Here is a 27584-nt window from a genome sequence, read left to right on the forward strand (position 1 = left end):
AGCATCCATTGTCCCTGCTAAGGGGTGATGCAGCGGAATCAGAAAAGAACCGTCTGGGCTCTTGATTTTCAAAAGCTGAGTCCAGTCATAAGACAGTAGGATTTGGCGTGTGGGTCTCTCCAGCTCTGTCGGCTACAGGAAGTTTGTCTGGGCCAGGAGGGAGAGGCAAGTTGGAAAGGGAGCAAAATGTATGTGTCCAACAAGGGCCCTGTGCCTTGGGCCCTTTGCTTTGCCTGTGGCCCACCCCTCCCAAGCCACGTCTGAGGGGGTTGGGGCGGCGGGAGATAGAGGTGGAGAATCTGTGCCTTGCTCCCGGCAGAGGGACCAGGGTGGGAGCAGGACCCCAGGGGTGCACCCCAGGAGCTCCCCTAGAACCTCTCACTGCCAAGGGAAGTCCCAAGAGAGTAAAGAGCAGTGGGTGCTGGAGACCCCTCTCCCCAGTCTCTCACATTCCCAACGTGGCACAGGGCCATGGTCAATGAAGGGTCTGGAAGGAGATGAACTCCAGCCTGACCCTGAGGGGCGGCAAGCCGTGGTGGCCTGGGGACTGTCCTGGTTGGGGTGGAGCACGATTCAGCGTGGGCCAGGATAGCTGGGAGGCGGGCCGGGGACTGGCGACCATCCCAGCCTCACACAGGCCAGACCTCCAGAGGCTTGACCCAACCCCAGGGCAGTCTTTCGCCACTCAGATTTTTTTTTCCAGGTGGAATATTCGAATTCAGTAAGAGCAATAAAATGCTGAAGTTCCCCTGAGTTTGTGTTAGTAAGAAACCAGGCAATGGATATTATAAATCCAAAATCCTCTAAGGGGAATGGCCCCGTGAGATTGAAATTATTTTCAGCTTAGAGGAATAGGCCAAATGACATTTTGTGGCCCCCTGACTCTGGCCTGTGGCATGCGTGGGCGTTGGAGGCACAGTGTATGTCCTTGGAGCGCATCCACATGTCCTGGGGGTTCCTTAGCGTGGCCGTGGCTATTGCCTTCACGACCGGACTCTGATATTTTGTGCCATCTGACCTGTTCCGGAAGTGTGGGGGGTCCTTTCCTGGAGCTGGTAGAAGGTTCCCTCCTGCTCTGCCCTGCCCAGGGCTTGCCCTGCCTCTTTCCTGTGTGTTGTCCCTGCCTTTGTCACCACCAGCCCCACCCTGTGGCATCCAGGCCCTGGACACCAGGAGCCCCCAAGTGCTAGGCTCTGCCTCAGGCTCGGCTCAGCATCCAGCTGGCGCTGCCTCCCAAGGCCATTTACCCCACCCGTCATCCGCTCTCCCTCCCTCGTCTATTCTCTCTTTCACTCCATCTTCCTCCTGCTTTCTGTTTCCTTCCTTTTCTCCCGCTCTCCCTTTCTCTTCTCTTGCCTCCTCCTTTCTCTCCAGATAGCTCCAAACTCCCTTCTCTTTCTGCCCCCTCTGTCCCCTCTCCTTCCTTTGAGCCCTCTTCCCTCCTCCTCTCCCTTTCACTTCCCCATTCTCCCGCCATCCCTCTTCTTTTTGCCTGTCCAGGCTTCTTCCTCTCTTACTCTTTCTCCCTTTCATTTCCTTTTCTCTCTCCCTGTTCATCTTTCACATTATCCCTGTTTTTCTCTCCCTTCTATTCGCTGCTTTTCTCTATTTTCCTTCCTTTATCCTTCCTTCTCTCCATTTATGCCTTACCCCTCCCTCTCCTCTTCTTTCCACTCTCTCCCTTCCCTTCCCTTCCCTTCCCTTCCCTTCCCTTCCCTTCCCTTCCCTTCCCTTCCCTTCCCTTCCCTTCCCTTCCCTTCCCTTCCCTTCCCTTCCCTTTTCTTCCCTTCCCTTTTCTTCCCATTTCCCCTCCTCTTTCTTCATTCTCTTCCCTATTTCTTTTCTCCCACACTCTCTTTCTCCCTTGCTCTTCTCTCCTGATTCTCTCTCCATTCTCCCCCTTTCTCTCTCTCTGCCTCTTACCCTGTTTCTCTCTCCTCTTCCCAGCTCTCCTCTCTCTCTCTCCCTTTCTCTCTCTCCCTCTCTCTCTCTCTCCCTTCTGGGTAGTTCCAGAAACATACCCATATATGGCCTCCATGTCAAGGATCACAAATGATGACGACAGGGAGGGCCACCACCGCTGGGAGGCTCAGCTCCGAGGTGCTCCGTGAAGCAAGAGGCTGACACTGCCGAGAGGGGCTGGAGGCAGGATTGCAGCTTCCTTAGCGCAAGCTTCACGCAGGAAATCTGAGATTCATAACATCTTATAGTTTGGCTTGTCATCCTTGGTCATGCGGTGGGCCCAAAATAAACTCCCTACTTCAAAGGACAGCACTTCAGCGCTGCCTGGCAGTGCAGCCGGAAACTCAGGGCTGGGACCGAGAGGAAACTCAGGGGGCATGTTCTGAATAAGGCACTTTCAAGAAAACCCTTTTTATTCCCCCTGAACTGTCCCCTTGTGTCAGAGCCTACCAGGTAATGCATGCTTTCAACTTTCTTACGGAGACCTTGCTAAAGGCGGTGTGGCTGGCTGGGACAGGGCGCTGCAGTTCCCACTCGAAGCCTCTTCGAATCAAGCTCCGTTCTTGCTTTCTCCCTGTCGCTCCATTTCTCTCGGGTTAGAAGCATGCCGGTGACTTTCATTTTGCATTTGGGGGACAGAGAATCAGTAATTTGCATGGACTTGTCCATTTTTCGGGAGGGCTCTTGCTCAGACTACCACTCTGCTCTGCGCTTCTAAAAATGGAAATGCACAAGCAATTATCAACGATGCTATTGTTGATGCCGTAAGCCTGGGGCAGTAGCTGCGCCAGGCCTGTGACTTTCAGAAAGGCTTTCCCACAGCCGGGCAGATGGATATTTTCGTGGGGAATCAATGTAATGTAACCTTGATGAAGTGTCTGCGTGTGCACGGAATTGTGGGGGTGACAGCAACCAAGGTGCCGGTGACTTTACCTGCCATGGGCTTGGGGTTCAGGACAGGAGGTGGCATCTGCAAACCATCTATGACGCGCCGCAGAGAACGGGAGGTGTCGGGCGAGCTTGAACGAAGCGCTGTGGGAATGCAGAGAGGCGAGACCGCGTGTCTGAGCGCGCATCTCCCTGTGTGTGTCTGTGTGTGCACATTGTGGGAGGGCACAAGGGCAGATTCCAGGAGGAGATGGCACTCGGGCTGGCTCCAAACGGGTGGGTGGGCTGTCGTCAGGCCAAGGGGTGGGGAGAGGACTCTGCAGCGGAGGGGGCAGCTCCAGCAAAGGGGGACAAGCGGGGGTGGTGGCGATGGGAAAGCACAGCCTCCCGGAAGGGTCGCAGGGGTGAGAAGTGGGGGCCCGGAGCTGGGCAGGGGATCATGAGGGAGATGACTGAACATTTTCTGAAAAGTTTTGAGCAAGGCAGGGGCAGGCCTGGACGCGACCTCGGCAGCTCCCGAGGAACCCTTTGAAGACTGGGGGGAGGGGGCAGGGGACTGGCTGACACTTGGGGGCGGGGGAGGCAGAGCCTGCACGGCAAGCCCTCCCCACCGCAGGAGAAGCTCCTTGCAGGAGTCAGGGTTCGGGCGAGTTCAAAGGGGCCCAGGCAGAGCCAGACGGGACCAGCGCACCAGCTGCCCCCCTGACCTTTGCCATCAGAGGCCTGGAGCAGAAGCACGACGAAGCCGCCAGTGGCCGATACCCAGGTCCCTTCCAGAGCGGCGAGATGGGCCCGACAGCTGGTGGCGGCCTGTTTACACCCGGCCGCCTCGCCACTCTGGCAGCAGGCCCACCTGGTGCCCTTCCAGTTTGCATCATCGGTGCTTGCACAAACAGGCCAGGCCTTGTCCTCCTTCCTGGGGTGGGGGCCCCCCACAATCCCTCCAGAGAGCCCCTACAATTAACAACCACAGCCCAGCCAGGCAAGCATTTCTGGAGTGCTTAGCACGGACCAGAGGCTGGGCAAGTGCTTGTGGTGATTTCTCTCGCTGGCTCTTCTCCAGGGCACCAGGAGCTGGAGATGATGGTTGCTGCCATTTTCCAGATGCAGACACTGAGGCTCTGAGATGTTAAGGGTCTTTCCTGAGCCTCACTGCTAGAAAACATTGGCCCCTGGGCCTCCTACGTGCTCCTGCGGCCCGGCACGTGGTGAACAGAACCACCCAGGCACTGGAGAGAAAGTGTCCTGGCACGGTCGAGGCATCATAAGATGCCTGTATATTAGGGACAGGCTGGATCCAAGAGTCTTCCCGAAGGAGGTACAAAAATATCTCTGGGCCTGCCCGAGGGCCCTGCCCTTTCTGGGCCGCGGAGGGTCAGGGCGCCCCGAGGAGCCATTTGTATCTTCTTTCCTAAGCACCTGCTTTTGGAATTATTAGTGTAAAGGAAGGTTTTAAGAGCGTCGTTTTGGAGGCGAATGTTTTGGGAAGTAGTGGGGATGTCAAAGTTAGTTGATTCCTAACCTGCCTGAAATTTTTAAAGAAAAGGAGAAAGGAAAACGGAAAGACATGGAAGAGAGAGAGGAGGAGGAAAAGGCGTAAGGGTGGGAGAGAAAACACACAAGGGGGAGAGAGGGTAAAAGGAAGGAGTAAGGGCCTGCTGCTTTGGTGTGACCTGGCTTAGAGGATTTCCAGGCAGTGCCGAGGCCAGACCTGGGCAAGGCGGGGGCTCTGGGAAGGCCCCCGGCCCCACCTGAGCCTTTTTGCTCTGTGGCCCAGAGCCCGAGCTTCCAGAAGGCCCTGCGTGTGTCCTGCCAGCCAGGGACCCAGGTGAGGGTCTGTCCTTCCCAGCAGCCGTGGGACGGAACAAAGCTGAGCTGCCGAGAGGGCTGCGGGGGAGGAGGGGGCACAGGCAGCAGCCGCTGGAGGCTCGCCCGCCCGTCACCCCCGCCCCAGGCTCTGGCCCGCTTGGCAGAGCCTGGCGTTCGCAGAGTCCTGGGCCGAAACTGGGTCAGGGGCTGGAATCCTGTGTCCAGGCCTGGGCCAGGCTGAGCCCGCCGATGGGCCTGGCTGCCGCGGGACGGGGACAGCGAGACGGGCAGGGAGGACCGTGGGAGGCGGCGGTTGAGATGGAGGGGACCCTGGAGACTCAGTAGTTTGGGGCCCAAAGAAGTAAAACGGAAACTTGGCATTCACGGGTGCTTTTCTCAGCGGGCGTGCGTGGGCAGCGCCTCGGGTCGAGGGCCTTGGGGCCTGTGCGGGCTCGACACCCCTCCTTGGAGCAGAATCTCTTCCACAAAAAAACAGATCTTTTTTTCCCCTTGTTGCTCCTTCTTCCCTCTCTCTTTTTTGCCCTTTCTCTCCCCTTTATCGGGGTGGCTTCCTCAATGTTCACTGATATAAATGAACTACCAAGACCTGTTCCCAGGGTCCAAGGGCCCTGGGAGAAAGAGCTCTACCAGATTCAGGCCCTGGCGGGGTGCTCGGCTACATGGTGTGTCCTCCTCCGGCCGGCAGGCACGGCGGCTCCAGGGAGGTGGTGTCGTGCGAGCAGCACCAGCTCTGGACAAGTTCAAGTCCCCGGGCGACCTGGAGGCAGCCCTGCCCCACCCCCCCAGGCCTCTGCCTCCTCCCCGCACGATGGGGAGACGAGCCCGAATCGGGGAGTCAGCGGAGGCCCACAGCCCTCAGCAGACACCCTCTGCCACCTCCAGCAGCCCCGGTCCAGCCTCAGAAGCCCGAGGCCTGGTCACCCACGGGAAGCCAGGCACACCGCAGGGTGTCAGAGCATTGGGGACTGAGAGCTCAGAGGTGCTCTGGAGAGTCGCCAGAACCTGGATGAAAGGCTCAAGCCCTCAGCCGCTGGAGCCCCCGGGGCAGTCAGAGGCCCGGGTCAGCACCGCCCCATTGCCAAGGGCCCCCTGTGGCTTTGGCCTTGGCCCTTCCTGGGGGTGGAGGGCAGGGTGGCCTGCATTCCTCCCGGCCCTGCCCAGGCTGGCTCGGCCCTCGGCTGAGCAGAGAGCTCCTCAGGAGCGGGCTTGGGGGGCACAGGCGACTGCCCGAGGCCCTGAATAATCACAGTAGCAGGGGGTCTGGTGAAAAGATGGGGCGGGCAGACCCCTCTGCCACGTACTCTCTGGGCCTCAGTCTCCCTGTGTGCACAGTGGGAAGAATAATCCTCCCTCAGGGTAGCAGTGAGAAGGTCCAAGGGTGCAGGGAGCAGAGCCAGCTGAGACATGTCCAGGGACCCCCCAGCACCAGCTACAGTCGGTTAGGTTTTCAGGTGCTCCTGGTAAAATGCAGACAGGGCGGGAAGGGGCGTGGACCCATCTTACAGGTGCAAATCCTCTGCCGGAAGTACTTCCTCTGGGTTCCTAGGACCCACGTGGCTGGTGGAGGAAGGGCAGGTGGAGAAGTAAATCTCACCAGGAGAGGGCAGCACAAGGAGTGGGGCCGGGGCCCTGGAGGTCTAGGGTTAATTCCCCGCTTCCTCGGGTGGCCCCAGGCTAGCCCAGGCAGCCATGTTTAGGATAGCCTCAGGCTAAGGGTCATGTGACTTTGGGGAGCCGCTGAAACTTCCGGTGTGTATGTATTAAAACAGACGGTGTGTGCGTGGGCACGCGCGAGTGTGTATACAACCAACTTCATATATTTAGACTCTCCCTTTTTAACACGGACCTTTACTCAAAGCTTAAAGCGCAGCCGGAGCTGCTGTTCAGGGGAGGAGAACGAGGCTTGGAGTCAGGGGGTGCAGCGAAGGTCCCTCCATTATCACTTTCTCCTCAGGCGTGCCTCAGTTTCCTCATCTGTCAAATGAGAACAGCAGTACCCTGGCTAGGGGTATGCGAGCACATAAATTAACTGCAAGGGACGGCAGCGTGCTCTTGACCCTCGGGGCGTCTGTATGGGGCAGTGGGGATTGCAGAGTGGCAGGTGGGTCTAAACCAGGCACTTGCCTGAGAGCCGACTTGAACACTACCTCTCGCACCTGAAAGGTACAAGGTAACCCAGCTCAAATATGCAGCACTCGCTATGGGCCCGGGCACAGCTCACTCGACATCCACTGTTGCCGTTTGGAAGCGGGTGCCTCGTGCAGAAATGCAAGCCCAGGATTAAAGACAGTGGGGTGGCTCCTTCTAGGATAGCAGGTGGCCTGAGCAGGGAGGAGGGCGGGTGTCACGAAGCCGTCCTGCAGGCGGGCGTCGGCTGGGGAGCCCCCTCCTTCCCAAGCTCTGACCCCATGGCGGGCCCCTGGGAAGCCTGCGTCGGGCGCGTGCCGGGACCCCCAGGAGGCTTCCGCGGGCTCCAGAGGGGCTGCTCAGGGCGGCCTGGGGGGGCAGAGGCACAGCTGCCCCTTTTGAGCCACAGGATATGCCCGGGGCTCCTGGGCTCCCTTATGCTTTGGCCCTTGCTCTTTTTTTAATGCCAGAGCATGTGGGCAGATCCAACATCTCCGGCCCTGAGCGGGTCCCTTAAAAACTGCACAATGGTAAGGAGTTGCGAGCAAGCACCCTCCTGGCAGGAATGGGTCAGGGCTCCTTGCCCACTTTCTGGGGTCGGTGCAGAGAATCCCAGCATCTTGGGAGCTGTAGGACAACGTCAGAAAAATTTCACGGGCCAGGCACTGTTCTCCCGGTCCCCTGGTTTACTCTGCTGCTACCCCTAAGGCCCGGGGCTAACATTACCTCTGGCCAAGCGAGGTGAGGAGTAGAACCTGTCCCCTCTCACGGCCAGCAGGTGGCGTTGCTGCGCTGGCTCGGGCCGTCAGCTGTGGGCGGCAATTTTCCATTCCTTCTGCATACCTGGCCGTGGGCTAGGCCAGGGGGTTGCAATGTAAATGTGACCCGGTTCCCCTCTCCTGGAAGTTTCCGGACTCTAGAGCGTGACAGGCCCCATAGCAGGCAGTTAGAGCCACCGCAGCTCAGGAAGCCCCACATCAGGGAGGCTTCCTGGGGGGGAGATGTGTGCGCTGAGGCCCCAAGGGCTGCGGGGGGTGGGAAGGCCCGGGAGGTGCTGCCCCAGGGCGTGCAGGAGGACGGTGGCGGCTGCCCTCTCGCCTCCCTTCATCTTGCCCCCACCCTCTGCGCCACGGCCCCTCCTTGCCCCAGAAGAGCCACAGACGACCCGGCGCTGTTCTGAGGGCTTTGCCTGTGCCCACAGCCGTTGCCACCCCCATTTCCAGAAGCTCTCCTGGAGTCAAGGTTTGGGGCATGGCAGAGAGGGCAAAGAGGAGCCCCAGGGGCCCCAGGGGTGGCTCCCGGCTGACCCTTCCCTGACTCAGGCTAAAAGGCAGCCGGCCCCCAGGCAAAGGCTGGGCAGCATGAAAGTGAGGGGAAACTGAGGCCCAGAGAGAGGCGGGGCCTTGCCCAGGGCCATCCCACCCCCAGGGAATAGGCACATCGATTGTGCTCATTCCCAGGTGGAAAAATTGAGATATGAGGTCGCATCATTGGCCTAGCCGTGATTTGAGCCATGATCTGCCTTCAAGGAGGCTCCCGAAATGCCCCCCCCCGTGCTGGGGCTGAGCGGCCCGTCCCCCGCAGCAGCCCCCATATCACGCTCCCAGTCCCACAGCCTAGCCTGTGTGTGCGCGAGCCTTCTGGGTCCCTCCACCAACCCTGTAGAGATAAGACTTTCTAGAATCTTTCTCTTGCACACATGGAAGCTAAAGATCCGTAACTTGCCCAAGAACCTCTAAGGATGAGGATCTCAGTGGCAAAGGCAGAGGCAACTGGTCCCCACATGGGGTGGGAGATTCGCCCCCTCAAAGGCTGAGACCCCCTCTCCCCGCGAGCCTTCCAGCTCAGCCCTCCCCCATCAGCGGGAACTCTCCTCTGGACGCTGGGAGCTGAGTGTGGGGCCCAGAGCACAGGTGCCGGCCGGGGGTAGCGGTGGCCGGCTGGACAGCTGGCTGCAGCTGGCCGAGAAGGGGGATTGTCGCCTGTGGGCCAGCGGCTTGGAGCAGTGTTCCTGGAAGTCCCGGAGCTCTAAATGTGAGGTTGGAAGATGCAGGCTCAAACCCCAGCTGCCACCGTCCAGCTGTCTGTCCTCACGCAAGCCCTTCCCATCCCATCCCTGGACCTTAATTTTTTTCATCTGTAAAATGGGAGCAGTAGCCTAGCAGCGCCAGGTTCCTTTTGGAAGGAACTGGGGTGTAGATGGATTAATGAGTTAATTCAGTGAAAATGACTCTTACCTTCCAAGACTGTTGTGAGGGCGAAGACATGAAACAGCTGGCAAATGTAAGCCTCTGGGACAGCCCATGGGTGGTGGGGGGATGGGGCAGGGTGCTTGGCGAGGACCTGGTGAGCCTGGGATGAGCTGCAGGAGACGGGCTGCCTTCGCAGCGGCGGTGGCCGTCCGTTAGCCTCTGACCGGCCCTCCCCAGGCTCAAGGGCCCCCCAGGTGAGAGGCTGGAGGGGGTCCCCCTTAAAGAATCGCTTTGCCCCTTATAAGCTGCCTAAACCTCATCAATCACATTTATTCTCCGGCAACACAATAAAGTAGGTTGTCTCATTCCCATTTTTACCGATAAAGGAATCGAGACCAGGAAAGGGGAAGAAGCTGCTCTGCCCGAGGTCATTTAGCCAGGGAGTTACGGAATCGAAACTAGAACGAGGAGCCCTGACACCCCGACCTGAAGTACTTCCGCTCCCACCTCGCTCCCTGTCCCGCTTCGGCCACCGCTAAGCTCCTTGCATATGATGGGCCTATCGTGGTGGCCACAAGGGACGCCCAGGGCCGGGGGTTTGGGGTTCAATGGCACAGAGCTGAACCAAATGGCTCGCTGAGTTGTAGGAGCTTGAGAATCAGTGGAGCCCTTGGAAACTTTTGCGCCCAACCCCTCCTTTTACAATGGGAAAACTGAGGCCCAGAGAGGGATAGGGACTTGGCTGAGGCCACACAGCACTTTAGCAGCAGCAGGGAGACTCTTAACTCAGGTATCTGATTCTCAGCCCAGTGCTCTGGCCCTGGGCCCTGGCCCCCTGGCAGCCTCCCTCAGATGGGGGCACCACGGTGCTGGGCCAGACCCCGGGCTCCAGCACTTCAGGTCAGTATAGCCGCACGTGCGCTGAGCTCTCACCTTGCACCAGGCAGGCAGGGAAAGCCACGCCCGGCTCAGAGGGTCACCCCCTAGCCAGAGGCCCTCCCACCCAGCGAAGGCGGGCCTGGCCCTACCCTGACCGGCAGGAAGCAGGGAGGGCGGCGGGAAGCCAGGGCTGGACGGGCTGGGGCAGGGGGAGGCCAGAGGGCCTGCTCTAGTCCAGCCTGCCACGGAACAGATGGGAAAATCAAGGTCAGAGAGAGGAAGAGACATGTGCATGGCAGAGTTGGGACATGAGCCCCGGTCTCTCGAGTCCATCTTTTCACAATAAACAAAACTGGTGCTGCTGCAAAAGGGAAAAAAATCACATGCCAAACATCAGGCAGAAAATGATGTTGAGGCCAGGACGCCACTTTCCCGTCCTCTTGCAGAACACAGAGCAGTCACCTGACACCAGGGTCCAGGGCAGCGGTTCTCACTGCTGGCCACACACTAAAGTCATCAGGGACGCCTTGAGCACAGCCGTGCCTGGAGGCTTTGAGGTCAGTGGTCTGGCGTGGGACCAGGTCTTGGTACTTTTCAAGCCAGGGTAAGATGTTTTTGGCCACATATAATGGAAAACGCAATTAAACATGGGTTTAGACCAGAAGGAGCTGTGCTCTTTCCCTAACAAGCAGGCTGGAGGTAGGTGGACTTGGCATTGGTTCAGCAGCTTGACAACATAATAAAGGACCCACAGAACCAATCTTTTACTCCGTCAAACATGTTATAGCAACACTGCTGCCCTCATGGTCACAAGGTGGCTGCCACCTCTCCAAGCATCAAATCTTCCAAGCATGCAGTGGGGGTGTGGGCTAGGAATCATTTTCCTCACTAGCTTCTCTTTTATTAAGGAGGAAAGTCCTTCCTAGAATCACCCCGACAGAATTCCCCTTACATCTCTTTGGACAAAATTAGGCAACATGCCTACCCCAAGACTAGTCACTGGCCAAAGGGATTGGAATGTCCCAACTGGCTAGGAACAATCGTGATTCATCATCGGGACTGGCACACTGTTGCCTGAAAAAAGCCAGGTTCTGCTGCCAGGGGCAGTGGGGGGAACGGCTGTTGGTCAGACAATCAAAGGGGCTTGTCACACCCCAAAACGATGGAGACATTCAGTCACCTACACAGTGAACTTCAATGGGCATTCTCCTGAGAAAGAGGAGCCAGGCTCAAGGTCGCACAGGAACTGCCAACCGCAGCCCAGAGCGGGGAGTTCTATTTGCAGAAGGCGTCTTGAAGGAATGCGGGAGGGGGCTTCCTAGCAGAGGGGCCCCCGGCTCTGGGCTTTGATTAACGAGGAGGAGTTCTAAGGAGGGAAAGGAAGCGCAGTGTGGCAGGCACAGCCCTGAGCAAGCGCCCCGGGGCGGGAACCGGGGGTGCCGTGGAAAACTGAATGTGGAAAACTGAGTCCTCGTTGGCTGGAAGGTTGGGTGAGCACAGGAGGGAGGGCGAAGGGAGTCTGAGGGCTGGCTTTCATCAGCTTATGCTCGGGCAAGGGACGCAGGCTTTATGCTGCTGGGTGACGAGGTGCCTTGAAGGTTTCAGGTGGGCAGGGACATGGGGAGGTCTGCAGTGCTTACCAGGGGGGTGTCAGAGTGCAGGGGGATTACACCAAGAGTTCCTACAAAGGGTTCAGCAACGGGTCCAGGGTCAGGACCCCCCCCCCCCCACGCCACGTTTCCAGCTCACTGTCCTCCCACCTCACCCTATGCTTTGTGGCTCCAAGAGTGGTGCTCCCGAATCATCTACTGGGAAACCCGGGCCTCCCTCCAGACATTCTGGCTTAACTGGTCTGAGACGGGGCCCAAGCACTGAGACTTTTAAAATCAGATTTTACACCCTCTGCTCTAAGTAGCTGTGGTACCGCAGGCAACCTGCTCAGCAAAGTGTGCGCAGCGCACGCGTGCAGGTCCACGTAGGGACGTAGGCTGAACCGCGCCCCCATAAGCACGCGGATCAAGAGGCACAGCGCCGCGTGCTCCCCAGGAGCCCCCTCGCCCCCCTCCCCATTCAGCACCCCATCCCCACGCCCGAGGGAGCCGCCATTCTGACTTCTGTCACCATGGATCAGTTTTGCCTGTCCTTGAACCTCACATAAATGGAGTCCTCTGGCTTCTCGAGCTCAGCGCTGGGTGGGTGAGTCCGGGCAGGGTGGTTCGCTGGTTGTGGTCGATGCCTACTGGCCATCCCGGGAAGTTGCCGCGGTCTCCAGCGGGGGTTACGATGGCTGTTCTTGCCTTTTGGTGACATGCACACGCTTCTCCGAGGCACTTAGCTATGAGTGGAATTTCGGAGCCCCAGAACATATGGATGTCAGCTTCTGCAAGTATCACCCATTTTCCAAAGTGGTTTTACCATTTCACACTCTCACGGGGGTGGTGAGAATTCAGGCAGCTCCACATCCTCCCCTAGACTTCGTATTTTCCATCTCTTTCAGTTGAGCCTTTCTAGTGGTGTCTAGGGGGTTTTAACTTGAACTTCCCCCCATGCTAAGGAAGTTAAGCTTCTTCATGTTCGGTTGTTGGCCATTTGTATACCTTCTTGTTGACGTGCCTGAGCTAGTCTTTCTGGTCTCAGTTAACTAGGGCCCAGGAAGGCCCCACAACAAAGCACCCCAAATAAGCTGGCCCAGGCCAGCCTCTCCTGGGGGGCTCAGCTTCCAGCTGCAGGCCCTGCTGGCCCGGGCTCCCCTGGGCAGATCGGGCTCCTGCTGCCCTTGGTGGGTTCACCCCGGGCCCAGGATGCAGGGGCAGTGGGTCCAGGGGCTGCTCTTCTCCCAGCAGTGGCAGGAGAGGGAGAGGAAGCCCCACTGCACAAGCCCGTGAGAGTCTCTGCCGGCTTCGTGTCCGACGGTCATTGGTCGGCGCAAGTCACGTGACCAGGCCCACCACCAATGGGGAGTGGATACTCCGCCTCCAGTGGGAGGGAGAGGGGACAGATTTGCTGAACACACCAAATTATAGCCCTGACATTTTTGGTATTTTCAAAAAAGATCCCATATGATTCTAACGTGCAGCCAGGGCTAAGAACCAGGGACCTACTGTCACGCTGCTGGCAGTCCGTAAAAACGATAGTCAGGCTGGGTTGATTTTATTTCATTACCTAAAAGCAGTTGACCAAAGTCCATTTCTCCTCAAGGCAATTGCTTTTATTTTTAGAAGAAAGTCCCTGGAATTTGCATGGCAAGTTACTGTAACTATTGATTTTATTAATAACTAGATCGCGGATCTCAATTGTAGACCTGGGTCCGATTCAGCTTTAGTATTCTCAGCCCTAGCCTGGGGCCGAGGGAGGGAGAAGCGCCAGGAGAGTGCACCGGAAGGAAGGAACGCAAGCATGGCTCCGGAGGCTTGGAGGGGGTGGGGCGTATTGTCTGTTGGGACCATTGTCCTATCCTCAGTGCATAGAAGACGGCTGGGACAGAGTAGGGGCTCAATAAATAATGGAATGGAAAAGCAAATGGGTGAAGGGGTGGAAGGTTGGATGGATGGGAAGATGGATAAAAGAATGGATGGATAAATGGCACCTGGGTGGACAGATAGAGGGATGGTAGGATGGATAAATGGATGGGTGGGTGGATGGTTGGATGGATGGATGGATGGATGGATGGATGGATGGATGGATGGATGGAAAGGTGGATGAGGGGTTGGGTGGATCATATAACCTAATGAATGGATAAAAGAATGAATGAGTGGTTGCCAAAAGAAAGCACACACAACGTTTTCCGTGGGTAAACATAACTGTCTTGCAAAACTGGTAGGAACCAGGACGGTTTGGTGTCCTCACAGGGATTCTGATTTGCTGCTTCCTCTTCCCCACAGAGCGTCTCTTCTGGAGGTTGGGGTGAGAGGTGGAAGAGGATGGCCACGGAGATCAGTGCCCGGGCCCGGCAGCGGGCCATCGGGAACGAGGAGTACAGCCTGTACAGTAGCCTGAGCGAGGACGAGCTGGTCCAGATGGCCATCGAGCAGAGCCTGGCCGACAAGACACGGGGCCCCGCCGCTGTTGAGGCCAGCGCGTCTGCTCGTGCCAACCGCCAACCTGCCCATTTCTACCCGTGGACCAGGTGAGCAAGGCGAGGCTGAGGAGGGGAGCGGGCCTGAGGACTTGGTTATCTGGGGGCATCCACAAAGTGCAGATCACAACCACCGTTCATCCAAAAACAGTTTGTCCTGGTCTCTAGGATGCACTTTAACACCCTAACATCTTACATTTCTTGTCTAAAGTCATTGAGTTCTCACTGTGCCAAGTGCTCTGTTAGGTGTTGTACATCTCTTGCCTCATTTAATCTTCTTAAGGACCCTCTAGGCAGGCACTTTGCTTTATTCCCATTTTGCAGGTGAGGAAACTGAATCTCAGAGAGGCAAAGTAACTTGCTCCAGGTCACACAGTGAGCAGGTGGTTTGCAGAGGTTGGAACTGTCTAGCTCCAAAGTCCACGCCGTGGCCTTGCACCCCTGGCTTGATGCTTGAATGAGGTGGGTCCAGCTCTTCCATCCCTATCTATTCAGCGACCTTGGGAAATCCTGTCTGGGAAGCAGAGGGCATCTGCCCAGCAAAGCCTCCCTGCCTCCTCGCCAGATCGCCGTCTCGGCACCCCCTCGCCTTCCTACTCGCAGGGCTCTAGAGCAGAACCATCTAATGGAAACGCAGTGGGAGCCATAACTGCCCTCCGCACAGGCAATTTTATATTTTCTAGTAGCCACGTCAAGAGCATAAAGGGAAACAGGTGAGGCTGATTTTCACCGTATATTTCATGCAGCTCAGTTTGTGGGGTTGGATGTTGTCATGCACTGGCATGCCCTGGGGCAGGGGCCCCAAATCTCACGGTCTCCAGCAGCCAGCTGACTCCGTGTGACCTTGGGTGCATCGCTTCACCTCTCTGAACCTCAGCTTCCTTCTCTGGAAATAGCACCATAATAACAATTAGCAGGCTTTTCTCAACATCCAGTCTCAGGCGACAAAGGTGGGTGGCAGAGCATCCCAGCCCTGGCCCCTGGTGAAGCTACCAGCGTTCTCCCCGTGGGACTCTGCCCCTTGGCCAGGCTGGAGGGCTCCTGCCTGGGCCGGGCAACGCCAAGCACGGAGGCGGCCCTTCTAGAAGGTGAGGCAGGCAGCCTCCTTGGGCAGCTGGGGGTGTGTGCAGGCCCCAGGTCACCGAGCTGCCCCTAAGGACTCCCCATTCTGGGACCTAATCAGAAACCGAAACCTGGAGCCGAGGACCTGGTTAATCTCAGCCTCGGAGAGACCCTGGTTCCCGTTCCGGCCGGTTCAGCTGAAGTCAGACCACAGGTTCCTCTTTCTCAGGAGGGGACCAGAGAAAGAGAAAGGCACCATTTCTGGGAAGACCAGTCCTGCAGCCAAAGCCAGCATCCCCAGGCACCTGCGACCTTCTCCGCAGCCTGGAAGCCCCACCTGGAGGCCGAGGTCCCAGGGACCCTTAGAAATGTGCCGGCTGAGGGGGCCCCTGAGGTCCAGGCCCTGACGTCCTCCTGGGTGAGGCAGTGGAGACCCCGAGTGCGGCCTGAGCCGTTTATCCAGCCTCCCAGAGGAAAGGTGCTCACCAAAAGCGAGGTGACTGCTCTGGGCCACACAGTCCCACTGGGGACCCCGGCACAAGAGGCTTCGGCGAGCCCCTTCTCCCTCTTGAGCTGTCCTGGAGCCTCTCCAGTTCGGCTCCGGCCCTTCATCTCTGCAAGGAGGCTGGGCTGGGGGCCTCCCGGGGAGCGGACCCCTAATAGGACTTCTCAGGCAGTGCTCCTCCCCCTTTTCCCCCCACTCACACCCCTCACTCCCCACGTGCCTGGCACACATCAGCCCACTTCACGCCGCCCATTCCGTGTCCTTTCAACAGACGACAAGACACGGAAGGGCCAGGGACCAAACCCAAGACCGTCCCTGCCTCCAGCCCGGCGCTTGGCCAGGGCGGCCGACTCCCCAAGCCTCTTCCAGCCCCCACCCCCTCGAAGTGGGGTTCTGGCCTCGCAGCATCCTCCTCCCAAACACGGAGATGAAGTGTCACCTCCTCCTGACCCCCCTCCAGTCACGTGGGGTCCCTCGTACCCCCTCTCAAGGCGCCTGGCTTCCTTCACAGCCCTGGCTGCCCCTTACGGGTGGCATTTGTCCATTCGAGCCAGTACCCTGGGAGCCCCCTGAGGGCAGGGCTGCTCGGTCTTCTCGCGGGCAGCCTAGCCCGGAGCCTGGCGGTGGCGAGCTCCGCAGAGCCCCTGTGCGGGAAGGGATGGGGGAGCGGAGGAGTGAGGGCTGGGGCAGCGAGGAGAGCGCAGCGCGGAGGGCTTGGGGTGCTATGCCTCGCCCCGTCGCTGTTCGCCCATGCGCCCTTAAGCAAGCTCCGTAACTCTTCCGAGCCCTCCAGCCTCACCCCTAAAAGGGCAGTAACGTACTCGCGGCTGGCGCGTCCCACGGCGCGCTCGTGAGAAGCAGGGGCGAAGGCGTCTCCCCACACCTGCGGTGCCAGCTGGCCTCCCCCACCTGCCCTCCGAGGGGCCCGGGTGCCCACCCAGAGGCCGCCTCTGCTTGGCAGACAAGCTCACGGGCCCCCTTGGGGCCCTGGCAGTGTCCCCAGCTACACCGTGACCTTCTCGGGGACAGTCGTAGCCTCAGTGCCTGGCAAAGAGCCTGGATCCCTGGGGATGCCCGCTAAGTGATTTTAGGCAAATAAATGCACTTTGAAGTCAAGAAAATGGTCCAGGAATATAACTTATTGTTATTATCTTGTGACCAAAATGGCAACCGTGGGTAGAGGGGTCAACTGAATCGTGGGGATCCCAGAAACGAAAGCCAGATTCAGCATCTCCTGCACACACACACACAAAAAACAGTGTTCTATTGGCAATTGCTCCTTTCCTGCCACAGTGTAAGAGATGCGGGTCATTTGCCAAACCTTGGCAGGCCGAGGGCTCCCCCAAAGGCAGCGCTCACTTCCTGTCCCCCGCGCTGTGGGGTTACCGGGAAGCACAGCCAGAGCCCCTACCGGAAGCTGGTCTTCACAGCCTTTATACTTCTGCCTTTTATTTAAGGTTACACTTCTAAGAAGACAAAGCGGGAAAAGACGAAGCAGGAACTTGCTAGGGCTCGGATGTGCACAGCTGCAAACCATTCAAATCAAGCCACCCACATTTACAGGACTCTTACATGATGTGGCCAGGGTCTACCTGGCCCGCAGAGGTGAAGCAGACCTGGGCCCTGGCCTCTCCAAGGCCGCAGTCTAATGCGGGGCAAGACCCAGAGGTACCCGATGACTCCACGGGAAAAGCACAGCAAAGGGGCTTGCTCCACTTTCATGGGAAGGATGCCAAAAGGGTGGATTCACCTAGCGGAGGAGGTGGGCTTTGCAGAATGCATGGGAGTTCACCACGTGGACTAGAGGAAACAAATGTCTTGGAACTTCTGAACCCTTGCTTGCCAAAGGGAGCCAAAGACATCCCCTTCACAAAGCAGACTGGAGAGTTACCTGAGATGCCCGGTGTGCTGTGCTTCTCACAGGGCTTGGCACATGGCAAGCGCCCAGGGAATCTAGGGGATGGATGGGAAGGCAGCCGTGGCTGCGCTCGGGATTCTAGGTCTTCTCTCTGTGTGAGTCCACCCTGCCCAAGCCAGGAAGGACAGATTGGCCAGAGGGTGAGGAAGAAACAGCTTCCACGGGTGGGAGGCTGATTCCAAGACCCTACGGCAATGGGGGCGGGCGCTGGCTGGGAGCTGGGAGCCCTCCTCCCTACCCCCTCGCGGGCAGGGGCCGGTTCTCCTGCAGTTGGAGGTCTCGGCCGGCAGCAGCACACACCACGCTTGCCGTGCTGCCCCGACCTCGTCACCGGTTCTCGTGCGCTTCTGCTTTTGCTTTCGTTTGGTCTCCAAGGATTTCGTCCATTAATATGTATCCAGTGCCACAGGGTGCAGGCCGGCCGGGTGGGGGCCGCGGAGCAGACGCCCCCTATTTGCTAGCAGGGTCCGTTCCTGTTAGGACGTCCGTGTGCCACCCGTGCCAGCCCAGGTTAGCCCCTCCCGGGGCTGGCAGCTCGTCAAGTGCTGACAAGGCAGCCCTCCCCCGTGCCCTCCGCCGCGTTGGCACAGCCGGTGCCATCCCTGACCCGGGCTGAGCTGGACCCCAGCACCAGGAGAACGTGTGTGGCAACCCTGCGCCCCCCACCCTGGCCCTGCCCACTGACGTGCAAAGGGCCGGAGGCCCTGCCTGGGCCTCCCCCGTGTCGTGACCCGCGCCCACATCCCGTCCTGAGCCCAGGCAGCTCTCACCCCTAGCTCAACCCTGCGGTTTGCTCTGCTGGGACTTCCCCAGCTCCGGGCGTCGAGGGGAAACGGGGCCCCCGGGCCTGATCGGAAAGAGCACGACACCCAGGCAGGGCGCTGCTCCCCGTCAGCCCATGGCTCGGGGCCTCTGAGCAGCACCCCGCCACCCCCAGACCCCTTCAGGGCCAGGAGCAAGGTCAAAGAGCGCTGGCCCCGCAGCTTCCCGGGCTGGAGCCTCTGGGCTCCGTTGTACATGCAGCGTGTCCCACGCGTTCATTTCAGCAAAGGCTCCAAAGCTACAAGAGCAGCACCGACCCCTGGTACGGTCCTGCCTCCCCACTCTACAACTGAGGAAACTGAGGCACAAAGAGGGGAAGGGGCTTGTTCAAAGCCGCAGACCTGGAGAGAGGACGTGAGGGAACTGGACCCCTAGGCTTTGGGGCGGGGGGGGGGGAAAGTGAGCAGGCTGACAGGTGCCTGTGAAAGGCCCGTGACGGGACCGCCACCACTGAGGGTGGCAGCGAGGACTGTCGGTGAAGGAAATGCACGCCGGGGGCTCGGGGCGCCGCGCTGGAGCTGGCGCGTGCTCGGAGAAGGTGGCCACGGTGCCAACGGTGAGGACGGCCCCTGCAGGTGGCCGGGCCCGAGTGGGTGCTGTGGGGTTCCCTCCCCTCGCTCTCTGCCCCGCTCCTCTCCCCACACCCCAGCCTTGCCTAGGGTGGTCATAAAACCTGTAGGCTCTGACCTAAAAGAGTGGCTCCTTCTGGGGGTCCCAGGTCCAGTCCCCAGGCCCTCTGGGGTGCTAGGCGGCCGCAGCGATGCCCTCCCCAGTCCTGCAAAGACCCCCCCTCCCCACCGTGCACTGTGTGCACAAGCCCAGGCCAGCTGGGCCCTAGGGGGGCCGGGGCCTGGCCCTGTCAAGAGTGGGGAGTGGGCCAGTGGGGCCACCTACCCCGTCCTCCCTACAACCCAGGTCAGCTTGTACCACCTGTAACCCTTTCACAACAGCCCCATGGGTCAGGCAGGGATGGAGGCTCGGAGAGGTGCATTAATGATTCAAATGAATGATCAGTTCGTGGTGAGCATCCTCTCGGCGTGTGTCCGGCACCCCAGTGAGCGCTTTATTCCAAACACGCAGGCCTCACCCAGCCCTCCAAGATGGGGGCTGTTCCCATGCCTTCTTTCAGGAGGGGAAACTAAGGCACAGGGAAGTTCAATCTGCCCAAGGCTAGGAAGTGCCGGAGCCTGGATTTGAACCCATGTCCATCTGACTCCACAGGCAGGCCCCTCCTGGCTCTGCTTACACATCCCTTTGCCATAACCCTCTTCCTGCTGGGCCCAAGGCTCTAATAGGAGCTGGGGCGGTGGGGGTGAGGGTACAGGCACGGCTTGGCTTCCCGGCTTTGCCCCCAGGTCCCCACCCCTCCACGAGCACCTTGCCCAGCCCGGCGGGGACTCAGCCTGGCGGGCCCCGAGACCGAGGCCCTCCCATCCAGGGACCTGCCGCCAGCCAGCGTCCCACATCCTCCTGGGGTGAAGAATGTCACCTTGCCTCCTATCTGCCTCCCGCGTGGTTGGCTGGGGAGGGGGACGGCGAGGGTGGGGGTGAGGTTAACCTCATTGTTGTCTTATATGGTCATTTAAATCTCCCAGGGCTTCCTCCAAGGGCCAAAAATAATCTGGAGTCGCAGCAGCTGTGTCCAGCACACAGAGAGGACTCGGCCATCTGCTTTGGTTCAGGGCCCTGCGCCTGTCAGTCTCTCTCTCCCCCGCGCGCTCCCTCGCGCCTCGTCCAGCCTCCAGCCATGACCCGCTTCTCTTATGCAGAATACTTTTCCCTCTTTCACTCCTGCGCTGCTCCCTCCAGGTCCACCGCCACGGAGAGCCCGCCGGCCCTGGCCGCCAGGGGCCTGTTCCAAGGAGTCTTGCAGAAGTACAACAGCCGCATGTCCAAGACGTAAGTGGAGCCCGCCCCGGCCCCCCGTGACCACTCCAGCCTGCTCTCCCAGCTGGGCGGGAGCGAAGCAGGTCCCCAGCCTCCCGGAAGGCAGGGACACTGTGGAGGGACCTCCCAGGCAAGGCCCTCCCCGGGGTGTCCCCCTGAGGCCCAGGTGTGCCCCCCCCCCGAGACCCAGCTGCTCCTGCTGAGCCCGGCTCGGTGACAGACCCCGATCCTCCCGGACGGTGAGCGGGCCAGGCTTGGGTTCACCTCTGAGAGGCCCACAGATGGCACCCTAGTGCCGGAATAAGCCCTCAGGGGGGCTCGGAATTGGGGACCCAGCCAGAGGGCGATCTGGGGGCACAGCCCAAATGCTCAGGAGGCCTGGAGCGAAGGAGCCGGCTGCACCTTCCGTGGGTGCCTCTTCTCTCACTCTCCCCCGCGCCATCCCGTGTTGGGAAACACCCCTGCCCACATGTTGTGTTTTGCTTTGTTGCTTTTATTTGCTCAGTGCCAGGTGTTAAAATCCAGAAATAATCAGAGCTGCGGGAAGGCTTCGGGGGGGCTGGCACCAGGGTGCCGGGTTGGCTGGGGCCTTGGAAAACAGCTCTGGCTTTTCCTATCCCTGCTTCCCATGTGGGCCCTAGGGGCAGCTGAAAGCACAAGAGGGGTCCTCTCGGGGGGTAGCCCTGCTTCCTCGCTCAGTTGTGGTGCAGAGAGGGAGGAGGGAACGGGCCCGGGCTCCGTTTCTCCGGCGCAGCCCTTTTCCACCCCGAGACCCAAGGCCCCGGTGCCGTGGGAAGGCTGGACAGGTTCTAGTCTCACGCTGCTGCCACTTCCTCTGTGACGGCCAGCGAGGCGCTGCCCCTCTCTGAGCCTCCCGTAGGAGAAGGTTGGGGTGGACAAGGTGGCCTCCAGGGTCCTGTCCAGCTCATTGGTCTCTGATGGCACTCCCCCTCCCCCGGCAGCCTCCTCCACCCTCGGGGTGGAACTCGGGCTGAGCTCACGGAGGCGCCGCCAGTGCGTGCGGCTGCCAGTCCCCGCGCCCTGGTGCCACAGCCCAGGCAGGTCCCACCTCCCCACCCCAAGCAAGAGGATGGGCCCCCTCCGTTCACTTCAGCTGGGGTCCCACAAAGGCCCTCCGGGGGAGAGGGGACACATACCGCACGGGGCTTCCCCTGAAGACAGGCCAAGACTCAGCGGGCACCGGCGGGGCTGCCCCGGCGGCTGGTAAGTGAAACCCGTCGAGGTGGCAGTGAGGGGTGGCAGGGGGCGGCAGGCCTCATCGGGTGCTTGCTGGGTCTGCAGTTTCACCGGCATCTTATGTGCTCTGAAGCTATTAATAGCAGAGAGGCTGAGAGGCAGGAGGAAGTGCCGCGCACGCTGGAGGAAGCAGTTGGGAGGGTGCAGGGCTGGCGCTGGAGACCCTGAGAGCCCCCCTGGTCCCTGACCCGGGGCCCCAGCCTCACCTTCTCCATCTGGGAAATGGGGCCAGGCATGCAGAGCTGTCCCCAGGCGTGGGCCTGGGATCACAGCAGTCATGGTCCCCGCTGACTCTCCAAGGATGGGGAAGGTTGGTTGCTTGGTGAATGAACGAGTGAATGAATGAATGAATGAATGACCGAAGAAATAATCACTGTAAGGCAGGACCCACCTGCGGGGCTGGCCTTTGCCTCAGAGCTGCTTGGAGCTCAAACAGGACCCCGTCGGTGCAGGTGCTTCGCGGGTGCTGGAGCTCTGTGCTCAGGAGAGTCGTAGCTGACGCGCGGCTAAAGCCCCCCGTGGGGTTACGTGTTGGTCCCTTTGGAGGGAGGCCTCCGTGCCTGCATCCTCTGTTGGAAACAGTCTTGGTATAACATTAGCTGCAGTCACTGAAAGCCCCCGGGCTGGAGCCATCCCCAAGTTGTCTTTCTGTCACCAAGGAGCTCCATCTGAGAGGGGGCCTCGGTCTCCACCCGCGGCAGTGACCGCTTGCCATGTTTCAACCTGCTGGTCGCAGAGCGTCGCCACTCTACGCCCAGTGTGGCGCCAACTCAGGGATACGGGCGTAGAATAGCCTGAGCCCAGGGATGCTCGAGGGGAGTCGAACACTGACAAGGCGCTCTGGAGTGCCCGCGTTTGTCTTTGTAGGCCAGCGTGTCCTCCAAATTCTCCAAGGGAACGAGATCGGTGAAATAACTGAACTCCCAAGGAAGCAAGCAAGGCTCTAACAGGAGAAGGGGCAGTCTTTTGGGAAATAGAAGGGGTGATGGAGCAAAGTAACTGATGGAGTTCTGATCACATGCCAGGTTCTGCATTCATTCACTCACTCATTTATTCTTTCACTCAGTGAGTATTTACTGAGCACCTATTAGGGACCAGCCACTAAGCTAGGCTCTGGGAATAAAAGGAAGCATTCAGAGCTCACAGTCTAGAGGAAGAGACAGATAGATATTGGTCGAGTAATCACCCAAAGACACATATAGGCCGGTGGTCACGTGCAGGCTTATGGCCAGGGCTCGACCGGTCGGGGAGCTCAAGGTCGAAGGCCAAGGAGGCTGCGGTGGAGCTAAGCGCTGGAGGGCCAGGGCCAGGGCCAGCCTTGGGCATAGGCAACAGTGTTCCCTGGACACGCCGTGGGGTTAGGGACGATTGGTCTCTTCAGGTCTGCACGAGGCCACAGGGGCTACAGGGGGCTGAGTACCTGCCCAGACCGGCCAGAGGGACAGGCTTGGGCCCCAGGGCAGTGACCCCAGCCAGCGTCCACTGCAGGCTCTACTCTCCAGGTGGGAGAGGGGCCGCCCGACCCTGCCTCCGCCAGCTCCTGAGCGGCGGCCCCTTCCTTGCTCTTCCAGGGCCCTGGACCCCGTGCTGAAGGCCATCAGGGAAGGTGACGAAGAGGCTTTGAAGGTCATGATCAAGGAGGGCAAGAACCTGGCGGAGCCCAACAAGGAGGGCTGGCTGCCCCTGCACGAGGCGGCCTACTACGGCCAGCAGGGCTGCCTGGAGGTGCTGCAGCGAGGTGAGGGCCGGGCTGGGGCGGGCCGGGAGGGTGGGACGGGGTGGGGGGGGTTCCTTCTGGCACTTGGCCTTCTTTGCCCGTGACCACCTTGGTGAGCCGAGGTCACCGTTGGGCAACTGAGGTCATGGGGAGAGGGAGGGTGGCTAGTCTTGTCCCCACCCCCACGCCCCGCATGCTGCCATGGCTCCAGGCCTCCCAGAACAGAAAAACCTAATTCCTAGAAAAGGAATGAGGGCGGGCCGGCTTCGGGGCGCGCCACTGCCAGCTCGTTCCAGAACGAAGGTGCCAGGGCTCCTTTGGGGTGGGAAACCCTGCAGCTGTGCCTGCCTGCGCCCAGCCGAGGCCTCCCCACCAGCTGCGGGGCCGTGGGGGCGGTCACCCCTGCAGCAGGGCCGCCTTTGCCCCTCGGGGGCAGATACCACTCTGTCCCAAAGCGACACTGACCCCAACCCACCAGACCCCAGGGCAGAAACGGCGGTTAGACGTGGAGTCTCCAGCAGGGTCCGGTGGGAGCACAGAGGCCACTCAAGAGCGGGCGGGGGCTCCGCAGCCTGGCGGAGGGGGCGGCTCAGCTAGACGTTTATGACCGGGCAGCTGCAAAGGCCTCTGGAAGCCAGAGTCCAGGGCAGAGGACGAGGGCGTCAGGGCTCGGTTAAGTTCAGAGGGTGCATGTGTCCCTGGATTTGGGAGGGGATGGGAATTCACGCATTTCCCCATCTGTGCTCGTCCCCAGCCTACCCGGCGGCCCTCGACCAGCGCACCCTGCAGGAGGAAACGGCCCTCTACCTGGCCACGTGCAGGGAACACCTGGACTGCCTCCTCTCGCTGCTCCAGGCGGGGGCCGAGCCCGACATCTCCAACAAGTCCCGAGAGACGCCCCTCTATAAAGGCGAGTCCCCCGGGCGGGCTTCTCCGAGGGGCCCATGGGGAGCGCTGCCCCGGAAGTACATAACCTCCCACGGGGGCTCCCGCGAAGGGGTGGGCCTTGGCCGGGCGCATGGTTTATGTCACTGAATCACCCGCTCGGGCCTCAAGTCACCGACATCCTCCAAGTGCTGCCTCGGGCCAGGTAGGATGAAGGCCATGTCCACGCTGAAACGATCCGGTGCCTGCTTGGGCTCTCCCAGCCCGGAGTGGCACAGACACACAGACAACGCAGCAGTCAGCACGGGGAAGGGTGCCGAGCGGGCGGAGGGGCACCCACGAAGGAGGCGCCTGAGCCGAGCTGAACGAGGGATTTACCAGCTGGACACACGGGGAGAGCTGCGTAGGCAAAGGCGAGGCAGCGTGAGAGAGGGCTTGTACCTCTGGGATGTTTGATGAAAGAATATAAAAATCGGTGGCTTCCTCAGAACAACAGGATATTTGTTGGCCGCCTGAGCAGTGCCCGGAGCCAAAATCTGAATAATTATCCTAGCCGGTATTTACTGAGTACCTCTTACATGCATTGGGTGCATTTATATGCGCCAAGCAGTGTTATCTTATTTAATCCTTATACCCACCCATGAAATAGATACCGATATTAACCCTATTTTACAGGTGAGGAACAGAGGCACAGACATAAAATACGTTGCATGGGATCACACAGCCTGCTAGGGCTACACAGACCTGGAATTCAAGCTCAGGCAGCTGGGTGCCAGCACCACACTTTGAACCACCGTGTTATAGTGCCTAACCGTTTAAGCCATCAGCTTTGGGTCTTGCAAAATGAAGGGGCCTTTGCACCTTGAAAAACAGGAATCCCCAGTTTCCCATGTGGGTGCACTGGTGTCTGGCAACTGGAACATTCAATGGGCAGCAGGAACACAGTGCCTAGCACACCTCGGAGGAAGGTGTTACCTGGGGCCCTGCGTCCCAAAGAGAGCTCCCAGGAAGCCGGCACCTCCCGTGCCCTGCAGCGAGCCTACAAGGGAGGAAACTGAGGCACAGAGAGGGCGACAGCTTTGCTTGTGGTCCCGTTTGAAAGCCTACATGTGGTCCCCACAGATTGACCCAGAGAAGCTTCCAGGGGTGGTTAACTTGGAAAAGTGCCCGGTGACTGGCACCACCTGCAGTGTCCCTGGGGAAGACCGAACCAGAGCAGTGAGCACTCGTGATCTAGAAAGACAGAGACCTTAAAAGGGAGATGTGAGCGGTTCAGAAAGACTTGATGCTCTCTGCTCGGCAAGACAAAATTTACCCCAAATGAAATGAGCCTTTGCAGAGGGGTGAGGAGCAGGAAGATGGCACGATCCACTCCTCATCCAGAAACTCTTCTGGCCTTGGGACTATGGGGGACTGAAGCAGGGAATGCTGTGAGGGGAGATGAGTTACGGAGATCCTGGAACATTCTAGAGGCAAGAGGCCGTGCCTCAGGCAAGGCAGTGGAGAAAACATAAGTGTCTTCAGAGAAAATGCCTCCAACAACTTGAAAGAGACCCTCCTAAGAGCGCAGGGTGCCCGACCGTGAGAAGCATGGGCTTGTGGATTGGAGGCCCGTGGAAGGCAGGAGCTTCACGCATCTTGCTCATCATGAAAGCACAGTGGTTAGGAACACAGACTTGGGAAACGGATGCCCTGGGTTCAAGTCCCACCTCTGCTGCTTACTGTCTGTGTGATCTTGGGCCAGCTTAACCTCTCTGAGCCTCACTTTCTTCATCTGTAAAATGGGGATAACAACACTATATCCCTTCCAGGTGTAGAGAGAATTAGTTAATCCAGGCAAAGTGCTTAAAACAGAGTGCCGGGCCCCTACCTCATGTCAGGAAGGTTATCGCGAGCCTTCTGTACGTATCACTGTTACTCGGATGCCCTAGGTCCAATGCAGGGCCTGGGACTTAGCTAGCCTCAGTGGGTATTAGTTGAATGAATGAATGAATGAATGAATGAATATGAATGACCAAACAAGTCCTGCTGACAGTCTTGCTTCTCCCTGGACACAGCCTGCGAGCGCAAGAACGTGGAGGCCGTGAGGATTCTGGTGCAGTACAACGCAGACACCAACCACCGCTGCAACCGAGGCTGGACAGCTCTGCACGAGTCCGTCTCGCGCAACGACCTGGAGGTCATGGAGATCCTGGTGAAAGGGGGCGCCAAGGTGGAATCCAAGAATGCCTACGGCATCACTCCTTTGTTCGTGGCAGCCCAGAGCGGGCAGTTGGAGGCCCTGAGGTTCCTGGCCAAGCATGGTGAGTGGCTGAGGGTCCCTAGGTCACGGCAGCCCCAGTGGCTACAGCTCTAAGGGAAGACAAGTTCAGGCACCATCTTGGGGCATATTCTGATCAAGCAGTAGGATCTTCCCGGAGTGCTGTGTTGAGAAGGATCCTGAGGCTGTGTCTAGGCTCACCTGGAAAAAAACTGAGGTCCGTTGAGGAGGTCTGCAATTAGCACAAACACGGGGTGATGGCACACCTGCCCCTTTCTGCCATCTCTAATCTAGCCCCACGTCCTTGCTTTACAAATGAGGAATCGGGGGCTCAGAAAGGGGAAGTGACTTATCTAGGTCATGCAGCAAATCTGTCGTAGAACTAGCCAGACTCCTGGTCTCTTGATAGCCCGATCACTTCTCTTTACATTACATCATGTTTCAGGGTCAGGAAGAAGCTCACACATTTGCGTCACTGCTCATTTTGTAGGTGATGAAACCAAGAACCAGAACTGGAAAATGGTTTGCCCAAGGTCACACAGCAAATTAGTGGCAGGTCTTTGGACTCTTTGCCTATGAAATATCTTTACACACTTAACCAAGGAAGAGAAAATAACATTACCTGCATTATAACGTCCCAGCAGCTGAAGATCCCAAGACCAAGGCAGATGCTCTTTCACCTCATGAGCATTATGGTCTGTGTTCTCCCAAGGACCCTCCTGCTTTCTTTCTCTCTTCATGGGAAGCAACCCTCCCTCTAGCAACATGGAGGCCAGGGGTAACCCCGACCCTGGTGTTGACTTGGAGTAGTTGTTGGGGACTTGCTGTGTGCCAGACCTTGCGCTAAGCATGAACACAGAGTCTCCCCCACAATTTTATCATGCAGATACTATTCACATGCTCTTTTTAAAGAAGAGGAGCCTGAGGTTCAGAGAGGTTCAAATGAAGGGCTGGAGGTCTCACATCATCACAGAGTCTGGATTCTGACTCTAAACTGCCCATTCTTCCCACCACTCCATGCCACCTCAGGCACGGGGCCGTGCTCAGATAAGCAACCCCGTGCTCAGCACGTGCCTGAGGAGTTGGGAAAACAGGCCCGAGGCATGCCTTACAGCCACGGACATGTCTGGCCTGCACAGCGTGAGAGCAGAGGGGCCCAGGCGGGGTCCTGGGAGCCAGGCAAGGGGCAGGGACCAAGCGCAGGGTACTCTGTGGGAAGGGGCCCGGCTGACTCTGAACATCTGCCCAGGTCTCCTGCCAACACTCCGAGTCCATTTTGAAACCCAAATCTTTCTCTCGTGTGGAGTGGGCAGCGTTG

At 59.0% G+C, this 27584-nt stretch overlaps 1 protein-coding gene across 2 annotated transcripts in view; it reads left to right on the forward strand.

The window, feature by feature from the left end:
- Nucleotides 1-2013: 2013 nt before the first annotated feature.
- The window catches only part of ASB2 (ankyrin repeat and SOCS box containing 2), a 41086-nt gene continuing 15515 nt past the window's right edge, over nt 2014-27584 (forward strand). Inside the window, exons 1-6 of one of the 2 annotated variants that reach the window (XM_004465257.5) lie at nt 2014-2415; nt 13760-14004; nt 20070-20159; nt 22976-23142; nt 23876-24031; nt 26064-26309. In XM_004465257.5, coding sequence (XP_004465314.2) covers nt 13799-14004; nt 20070-20159; nt 22976-23142; nt 23876-24031; nt 26064-26309 — 865 coding nt within the window. In that variant the 5' untranslated portion in view covers nt 2014-2415; nt 13760-13798. Of the gene's footprint in view, nt 2416-13759; nt 14005-14289; nt 14416-20069; nt 20160-22975; nt 23143-23875; nt 24032-26063; nt 26310-27584 lie in introns of those variants that run through there. The other variant, XM_023590780.3, reaches the window with a different exon arrangement.

The sequence above is a fragment of the Dasypus novemcinctus genome, chromosome 3, assembly GCF_030445035.2.
Source record: "Dasypus novemcinctus isolate mDasNov1 chromosome 3, mDasNov1.1.hap2, whole genome shotgun sequence".
NCBI lineage: Eukaryota > Metazoa > Chordata > Mammalia > Cingulata > Dasypodidae > Dasypus > Dasypus novemcinctus.